Source organism: Hesperophylax consimilis, chromosome 3, assembly GCF_061612785.1.
Source record: "Hesperophylax consimilis isolate HC1 chromosome 3, BYU_Hcon_1.0, whole genome shotgun sequence".
NCBI lineage: Eukaryota > Metazoa > Arthropoda > Insecta > Trichoptera > Limnephilidae > Hesperophylax > Hesperophylax consimilis.
In genome coordinates, this window is record NC_142838.1 from 2,353,697 (window position 1) to 2,363,884 (window position 10,188).

At 37.0% G+C, this 10,188-nt stretch overlaps 1 protein-coding gene across 1 annotated transcript; it reads left to right on the forward strand.

Moving 5' to 3' along the window:
* The first annotated feature begins 392 nt into the window (after positions 1-392).
* Positions 393-3,437, forward strand: LOC149424832 (uncharacterized). The gene is made up of 2 exons (XM_089650822.1): positions 393-778; positions 979-3,437. The coding sequence occupies exon 2, from the start codon at positions 982-984 to the stop codon at positions 3,148-3,150; it is 2,169 nt and encodes a 722-aa protein (XP_089506948.1). The 5' UTR covers positions 393-778; positions 979-981; the 3' UTR covers positions 3,151-3,437.
* The last annotated feature ends 6,751 nt before the right edge of the window (positions 3,438-10,188 follow it).

The window sequence follows — 10,188 nt, forward strand, 5'->3', positions numbered from 1 at the left end:
TTCCGATAATGTCAAATTCTTTCTATTTGAAGATGATCTTAAGATTTTCAAGAATATAAAATATTTAAATGATACACTTATCCTTTATCAAAATACAGATTGACTTACTAGTTGGTGTGAAATTAATAAATTAATTATTTCCTAAACGTAAAAAAAATATTTCAGCATGTGATTTACCGTTCACGGAACCCAATATCTAGATCGGGTTCAAATAATAATAAATCAATTTTATAAGTAACATTTATCAGAGACCGTGGAGCAGAAAACTTACATTTGATCGTTACTGCGACTCAATTTTTCAATAAGGCCATGCAAAATTTGAGGTTTCGTAATACGTAACACACGGACGTTGAGTCAATGAAACTACTTTTCTTCTCTCTTGTTAGATCGCAGCTCGTCGCTGCTCTGACTCAACCTCGTATCTACAGTTTTTGCATTTTTAAGATAAAATTATGAACATCTGCGCATTTTTCTTGCGCATTTAATGCACAAACACGTATCTTCCTTAAAAATATTATTTATTAGTTATATTGATAAAACTCAAACTCATATCTGGTTTGTCGAATGCAGCAAACTCGTATCACAAGATACGAGTTTGCCATCTGTTTTGTCGTGCGAATAGTGTCTGAAGCACTCTGAAGTTAGAGCAGCATTCTCGTATCTACGCGTGACAGGTCGAGTCTTGTAAACATCCACTGTTGATTTTGTGTGTTTATAATAGTTATTTGAAGTTAAACATAGTGAAAGTTTTTTTATTAGTGAATATACATTGTATAGAGTAAGTTGTTTTAATTTTAATCATAATATTTAAAGAGCATTCTGTAATAATGACAATATATTATAGCCAGTACTTAACCTCACATATTATCAAAAATTCAATTGCAAATTTGTGAGAACTTGCTTATTTTAATTGAAATATTTACTAAATATAAGTTTAACTTATACATGCAATCAATTTAACCATGAACTTTCCTACAGAAAATGAAACGAAACAATACAAGGAGTACTCGTTTATTGCAACTAGCAATGAACAATTCGAGTATACCACATAATCCGGATTCTATTGAGTGCCTTTCCCTAATAAATCAACCATCTTCGTCAAGACAAGCTGATGAACGGGAGTTGATGATGAATAGCGAAATAATTTTGGATAAAGATTTATGTGAAACTGTTATGGAGCAGGCAGCCGAGTCAAGACAAAATAATCAACATGAGATGATCGAGGGAGGAATTTTAAACGAAGTTACCGGTTTATTTTATTCATCTGCAGAAACAGACAATGTTTCAATAATGAATCAGTCTTCCAGTGAAGTTGGTCTAGCATTCCTTGCCGACATTGATGAAAACACAGTAACTTATTACCTGGACGAAGCATCAGGTTTATTAATTGAAACTCGCAATGAAGTTGAGGTTGAGAAGAGTCGAGCACGAAAAGGTTTAGGAAAACCTGCTGCCTGGAAGCGAAATAAACTAATAAAAGCCAGAGAAATTGGACATGAGTATGAGAGCATTGAAAGGAAAAAGGCAGCCAGAGGAAAACCTTGTAATAAAATAGTCCGTCAAGCTCGTGCTTTAAAACCCAGGTGCGATAGTTTGAAATGCACTCGCAGTAAACATTTAAGGCAGTGTGATGTTATCAGTAACAGTGAAAGGCAGAGTATTTTTAATTCCTTCTGGGAGTTCATGACGTGGCCACAAAGAAAAGCGTATGTGAACGCACTGGTAGAAAAAGTTCCAGTTCAACGAAAAACTAACGAAGTACTATCACGACGGGAAAACACCCTTAAATACTATTTAAAAAATGAAAATGCACGTGTGCCTGTCTGCAAACGGATGTTTTTGTCTACTTTGTCGCTAGGAGAGTGGACTGTTCTTAACTGGGTAAAAAAAGGAAACAGTCATGGTATAATTTCTGAAGTTAAAAGTGTTGAACGCATTAATAAAAAGAAGGCTTCGAAGGTAGAGCATATCAAATACTTTTTAAGTAAGCTGCCAAAACTGCCTTCTCACTATTGCAGAGAGAGCTCTTCGAAGCAATATTTAGAGATGACGTATGCATCAGTTAAAGATGTATACAGAGCATTTGAAATGTATTTTTCTGATAATGATAAACCTTCTGAGGAGAAAGGAGGATATAATTTATTCCGGAAACAAGTCGATGCCATGCAACTTGGAATATTTCAGCCACGTAAGGACCAGTGCGACACATGTTTTTCACATAAATTAGGATTTGTTTCTTCTGAAGCTTTTGCACAACACATTGCAGAAAAGAACTTGGCCAGAGATGAAAAACGAAGGGACAAGGAAATGGCGATTGCCGGACTTCAGAACATGTTTACTGTCGATGTTCAAGCTGTCCAGCTTGTACCATCCTTACCTGCAGGATCTTTATATTTTAAACAGAAACTGGCTTGTCACCAGTTTACAATTTATGATGTTGTAACATCAAATGTCACCTGCTATGTTTGGCATGAAGGAGAAGGAGGAATGGATGCCAACATATTCTCTTCGTGCATACTAGATTACGTTGAGAACCATATTACTAACAAAAATGTACCGATAGTATTTTTTAGTGATGGTTGTGCAGCGCAGAATCGCAATGTTATACTGTCTAATGCTCTTTTACATTATTCCAAAAATAATAATGTCACTATCTTACAAAAATACCTCGTGAGAGGACATACACAAATGGAATGCGATTCTGTACACGCTACCATTGAAACCCGCAAAAAAAACAAAGAATTACATGCACCATCCAATTTTGTCCAAATTATTAAGGAATCTAGGATTAATAAGCCGTATCAGGTGAAATATGTTGACCATAAATTCTTTAAAGATTATTCCAATATAACCTATTACAAATCTCTAAGACCTGGAGCAAGAGTAGGAGAGCCGCGTGTTGTGGACATACGAGCTATAAAATACAGTCTTGCTGACGGTCTTCAATTTAAATTGTCATTTAAAGAAGATTGGCAATGTCTCTCGCGTCGTCAAAGCCATGTTCCTGAAAAAGTATTAGTAAAGCCCTTGTTATCGGGGCCAGTACCAATTAAACTGAGAAAATTCAGAGATCTACAATCCCTCAAAGATGTTATACATAGAGATTATCATACATTTTATGATAATTTGGTTCATTCAAATGAAGGGTGAACAATTTTAACCCAAGATTTCTTTTGTTGAACAAATTTATTGTTATATTAAAATCTATTTTTTTACTTTTTATGTTCTTCAAGGTCTTATGTGAAATCTTTTATACCTTATTCACTAATAAATGTTCTTAAAAATATCTAACACTTATATAATTTCAATGCAGCAACCTCGTAAGTAATCACTGAAAGCAAATTATACATTCTGCAAACTCGTATCTCACTAAAACTATGAAAACTAAAATGTGCCACAGTATTTGGTATTTTATTAACTTAATTATTGAGTTTTAAATAAACTAAAGTAATTTAAAAAAAATAAAAAACTTTAAATAAAGTTGAAACGGTGGATAAAGGTAGTTTTTTTTGTCTCCTGTAAAAAACTGTTTTTGTAGATACGAGGTTGAGTCAGAACAGCGACGAGCTAGAATACTCATATCCTGTGTGTTCGACTATTTATACTTGTACGATACGTTTGGCCTTGTACAAAAAAACATGTCAACCCTCGACCTGTGTAATAATTTAAGTAAAACTCCCTGAGGTGTTCTATCCATTAAAAACGATTCAAATTAAAATTTACAATTTATTGACATTTATTGTACAAGTGTACATAGTTACAAAGGGGTAAAGCTTATTGTAGAGTGTGTATTTAAATACTGCTATCTTTTAATACACAAATGGAAACAGAGGCCATCGGTTTGTGGAAAGAATCTGTGCAAGGCGTAGTGACAACTGTCAAAAGGAATAATTTCAGTGATGATTTCAAATTGGGGTACATCGTGCATCTGTTGATTGGATCAGCGCGCCATACGATACAGCGGATGGGGTAGGTGACGGCTACAGCAGATGGCCATTAGTAGGTAGGCCTGATAAGTGTCGGATAAGTTATCAATTTTCACAACTTTTCGGATAATTTCATGCGTTATGTAAAATAACTGGCTAAATATTGAATGGAGGTGAATTAAGTACGCCCATAAGTTAAAAAAATCGTATACAAGATTCATTAACGATCTAAACGCGATTAATTGATTCCGTTCCAACTTGGAGGAACAAAAGTTGCTAGTCATAACTAAAGACCTCATTTACTAATCAACTCCCTTTTTAGTGTCAATAAGTACATGCGGACTGTCAATGTACCTTAAAGTTATTATTTAAATTCAACATTGTTAATTTATTAGTATTTTTTTACGTTTACGTAGCCGTCTGAAGTTAATTCATTTTCCAGCAGCCAGTATTGCCATTTGCTATACGATATCGATTGGCGTATAAATTGTTCGACCATGCTAGCTAAATCGCAACAAATCCCTCTGTGGTTCCGCCTATCGATCCGACATTGTAAAGTTATTGATATATACTGGCAACACTAGAGTAATTTGACATTCCGAATCAAACGTCATATATTTATGAAAAAAATATTAGTAATATGGGAATTTTGAATTGCAATACTAACCTAAATATGCATTGGCAGTCCGTATTTACTTTTTGGCATTAAAAATGCAGTGAATTAGTTAATGAAGTCTTTATTCACAACCGAGTTAATTGTTCAATGAGATCTTTAGCCATAATATGAGATATACGAAATAAGTGTCAGAATTTCGTCGAAAAAAATTACGTCTTTCAATCCTAGGAGCTTCGTTAAACTGCCTCCATTCATAAACCAGTAATTTTGCTTAGAGACGACATTATTTAAAAAAATTTATACATCAACAGTCACTCAAATTTAACTGACAGCCAAGGAGATTTGGCGAGCTTTGTTTGTCGGAATTTCTTATCAATCGTCGATTGTGCTAGGGAATGTTGTTAACTGACAATAGATCCCAAATTTAGTCAATGTCGTATTGACATAGGCCTTTATCGATCGTCCGTGCTAAACCTCCTGATTAGCCCAATGACCACACACTTTTAAATATACTTCACTCAGCGTTACCAGACGAAAGTGGTTGTACTGTTCTGTCCCATCAATTTTATCCACGGCTTCCACTGACGATGCTTTTGCTGCAATAGGATCATCAAAAAAGCCAGACCGGAAAAAAACAACGTACTATTTGGTACAAAAGAGAACTATATCCACATACAATTTAATCAGTGAATTAAAATTTGCTCCAAAACACTGGCACAATTATTTGCTTACATATGAACTAAGAACGTTATTTGATACAATTCTGCAATAAGCTATACTACAACATGAGCGCACGGCAACTTTGCAACTGGCAGAAGTAACGAAGACCTAAAGTTTACTACTACAACGAGCTGAAGATCCCGGCGTTGCCCGGGTTTAATGTAGAGTTTTTCAAAATCTTATTGTATCTCAGACTTCTTCTACCATTCAAACTACTCTTTAAACACGCCTAGCAATAATAAAAACAAATTTTGAAATTTTCTACGAAATCAGTCGAGTAGTTTTTGATTAGGTACATAGACCTTGTTACATACGGAACAGCTGAGTTCATATACTTCATTTGTTTCCAGAGGAAACTTAGTCTTTGCAGACCTCAGTAAGTCTTGTATCTTTGTCGTGGTTCCGAAGACAGTCTTGATACTTTCCTTGCTCAATAGCCTGGCAATACTGTCTGTCTCATTGTGCACATAAGGCAAGAAGGCACAGCCTTTAGACTCTTGTTCAATTCTGTCTTCGTTTGGTGCAGATTTGGCTCTTATGATTTGCCTGTCTGACTTGCTGGGTAACCGTCACGCTCCAGTTCATCGGTCGGCCGTGTAAGTTCCCCTCCGATTTATTGTTCTTCACATATTCTGGTCACTCGGGTCACCAACTTATTGATAAGTCCTCTCTTCTGCGCTTTCTGTTTCTTCTGGAAACAGATGGAGTGTATAAACTCAGCTGTTCCAGATGTGATAAGTTCTACGTAGGCCAGACAGAGCGGACTATTTCCAAAAGGATTTCAGAACACTTTCGAGCACGTAAACTTGGCCATATTGACAAATCGGAAATCGTCGAGCATTTGATTGAAACCGGCCATTACTTTGGATTTGTTCCTGAAGTCCTGGGAAGACCCAAAACTCACAGAGCTCGCCTAATTACGTAAGCTATTGAAAGTCACAAAAATCCTATTAATATTAATAGAGACGACGGAGCTAAGCTCAATATTTCTTGGTATCCGGTAATTGACGGCTACACCAAAGCTAAACGCAGAAAACCATTTTTAGTTTTACTATAAAACCAGCTAGAATAGTGGAGCTGGCAACACGGTATAGCACAAACGTACTTTAGCACACATTTCACCGCTATCAATTACACATCTACAAATAACAAAAATACTTTTGGCCGTGAAAATCTTAAATCATATTTGACGAACCTCTATGGGGAGGAAGTTCACACACTGGTACGACGATTGGAGAATCTGAGAAAGAAAAGAAACCATTTTTTGGGCAGCCTTGCTTTTCTCAAGAGGTGTAAAGAAGAATCGATTGTACCAGTACACATCCAAATAAAAAGACACATCACATCCCGGAAAGCAGATAGAGTATTCCAAAGAGCGGAGGCTGCACTATTAAGGGAGAGGATCCACAATTTGCGAGGCGAGCTGGATGGAGTATCTCGGGACCTTTTCGCTCTACATCTGCACCTAAGTGCAACCCTTACCGAAGAAGACTGGAGAAAAGTTGACAACATGACTTACCAACAAGCAGTAAGATCTAAGCAGTCAACAGATGCGAGACAGAAACAAAAGTTTGAAAGGCTCAACCGAGACAAAAAAGGTGATCGAAAACAACTCGATCAAAATAAAGTTGTCATCAACATTTCGACCCTTGCGTTGAGCCCAGACGCAACTTCTGTACTGGCAAAGGGGATGAATTTTGCAGTGGCCCCCAAAAAGATACCTGTGGAATCCATCGTATGTGGTGTAGAGACTGCACTACATACAATGATGAAAGTACACAAAATGTCAGAGGTGCAAGCAGAGGACATCCGGCAAGAGACTTGCCATATTTTGAAAAGGGCTGAAATACCCCGCCCCAATATCACGAAAGGAGAGTTTACGGCCCTAAAAGAATTACGCGCCAATGAGGAAATCTTGGTTCTGCCAGCCGATAAAGGAAATGCCACTGTCGTGATTAATACGGCAGACTACATAAAGAAGATGGAAGACCTCTTGTGCGATTCAGGCACCTATAAGAAGATTAAAAACAACCCCACCAACAAGATTGACATAAAGACAAGGGAACTAGTGAAAGCTTCTAGCATCAGGAAAGAGGATTGGTCTAAGCTTTTTGTAAAAGCCTCTAGAACTCCTGCCCTGTACGGTCTCCCAAAAATACATAAAAAGGAAATCCCAATGAGACCGATTGTCAGCGCTATTGGCGCTCCTACATACAAACTTTCCCAATACCTCTCGAGATTACTGCAGATGCAAACTGGTAAAACTGAATCGTGGATTAAGGATTCAACAGATCTGATAAGTAAGCTCAAGAAAGTTAAGACTGAGGAAGGAGATATTCTGGTCAGCTTTGACGTCGTGTCACTTTTCACAAATGTGCCTCTAGAAGACTCCATGACAATGCTCAGGGAGATATATGAGGAAGACATTTGCAAACTTTTTGAACACTGCCTCAAAACGGGATACTTTGCATTTCAGGGTGAACTATTTGAGCAATTGGAGGGAGTTGCGATGGGCAGTCCGTTATCGCCAGTACTGGCCAACTTTTTTATGGAGAAGTTTGAAGAAGTGGCACTCGACACAGCTTCGGCTGTCCCTAAAGTATGGTGGCGCTACGTCGACGATGTCTTCGCCATTTGGCCTCATGGAACGGAGAAACTAAACGAATTCCTGGACCATCTTAATTCTCTCCACAGCAAAATTAAATTCACAATGGAACTGGAAAACGAAGATAAAATCCTGCCCTTTCTAGATGTGGAGGTGATGCGGAAACACGATGGTAGCCTAGGGCATACTGTATATAGGAAACCAACCCATACGAATCGGTACTTACACGCAGATTCGCACCACCACCCAGCGCAGAAGAGAGGACTTATCCATACATTGGTGACCCGAGCAACCAGAATATGCGAAGAACATAAAATCGGAGCGGAACTTACGAAGCTGACCGATGCACTGGAGCGTAACGGCTACCCAGCAAGTCAGACAAGGCAAATCATAAGAGCCAAATCTGCACCAAACGAAGACAGAGTTGAACAAGAGTCGAAAGGCTGTGCCTTCCTGCCTTATGTGCACAATGTGACAGACAAAATTGCCAGGCTTTTGAAAAAGGAAAATATCAAGACTGTCTTCGGAACAACAACAAAGATACAGGACTTACTGAGGTCTGCAAAGACTAAGTTTCCTCTGGAAACAGATGGAGTGTATAAACTCAGCTGTTCTGGATGTGACAAGGTCTATGTAGGCCAGACAGAGCGGACTATCTCCAAAAGAATTTCAGAACACTTCAGAGCTTGTAAACTCGGCCACCCTGACAAATCGGCAATTGCCGAGCATTTGATTGACACCGGGCATTACTTTGGATTTGTTCCTGAAATCCTGGGGAGACCGAAAAATTATAGAGCACGGCTGATTACGGAGGCCATTGAAATTCATAAAAATCCCGTAAACATTAATAGAGACGATGGAGCTAAGCTTAATAGTTCTTGGTATCCGGTAATTGACGGCTACACCAGAGCTAAACGAAGAAAACCACTTTAAATAAAAAATGATACGTTAATGTTAGCTCAGAGGGTTGGAGCTGGCAACACGGTATCACAACCTCATACATAAGCTCACATTTTAACACAACCTCAAATAACACATCTGCCCTGATGATGGACACTGCAATGCTGTCCGAAACGTTGGCTAAAGAAGGAGTTAGCGCAACACGGCATAATACCCCAAAAACAAATAACAAAAAGACTTACGAAACTTCAATTGAAATATCGAGACAGCGATATATATTATATTTAACCTAATGCAGAAATATACTACATATATTACATATTATATTTCTGCATTATGTAAAATTTCTACTTGTTCTATGTTTGTGGCGTTCAATCTATATATATATAAATAAAAATGTTCGTTTGTTCAAAATCTTAAATCTCCGAAAGCTCTTTACCGACTACTTTGAAATGTTGACAGAAAGTTTCATTCGAAATCGCATTTGTTTTTATATACCTATGTTATACTGATATCACCTGTGACAGGTAAAAACTGCCTATTTTGATAAACAGCACTATCTGTTGGACAAACATGTTTTTTTTTTTACACCACCATCTTTTGGAAGTAAAAGAAACATGCACTATTGTTTTTCTATCTGCACATCCAGACTGTAAGCCATCGTAATGCGTGGCGGGGTACAGCTAGTAAATAAATAAATTAAAATGATTTGTACCTGTTGTGTAATTTTTTCCGGAAATTGATCGATGTTTGCGATACAATTTGACCAAGAATGCAGAAATCAACAATAGCCAGAGATATCCATAACCTGTAAAACTGTATAGAAATTGCGATAAATTGCTACAGTTAACTTTTATCTACGCGTAATGTCTATGAAAATTGCATTTTCGAGTGTTTCAAACGCATGCAAATGATTTATTCGCCCTAAAACCTTTATGCAAACATTTCCATTCCGGTAAATTCAATTGGGAATATATAATCAAAAGTTGTACATTTAACTCCGAACTTTGGTATCGATAGCTCCCTGGTTCATTTCTAACCGTTACAAATATTTTATATACTTTTTAAAAATTTGATATTTACATACATTTATAAACATAATTCAAAGCATTACATTGCTAAAAATGGACTATCTTTTTCGTGGGGATTAAAATAATCAACTTCGCTTTCGACTGTTTTCTTGGTAAAAGCTACCATGATAATTCTTCCTACATTATTTGTTATTTTTATATAAGACTTTCGGAAGCCAATTCTTAAATTACACAGAGCATATTTCCATAAATCATCAGAGTCAACGTATCATACAAGACAGCTTGGCATATAAATTATAGAGAAACCGAATATAATACTGGAACTTTGTTGTTAGCTAATATGTTTTATACGTCATGTGTGATACTTGTAACTTCTAAATTTGTTCCGCG

Coding starts and splice junctions, on each gene's coding strand:
- LOC149424832 (XM_089650822.1), top strand. CDS start 982: ATGAAACGAAACAATACAAGGAGTACTCGTTTATTGCAACTAGCAATG.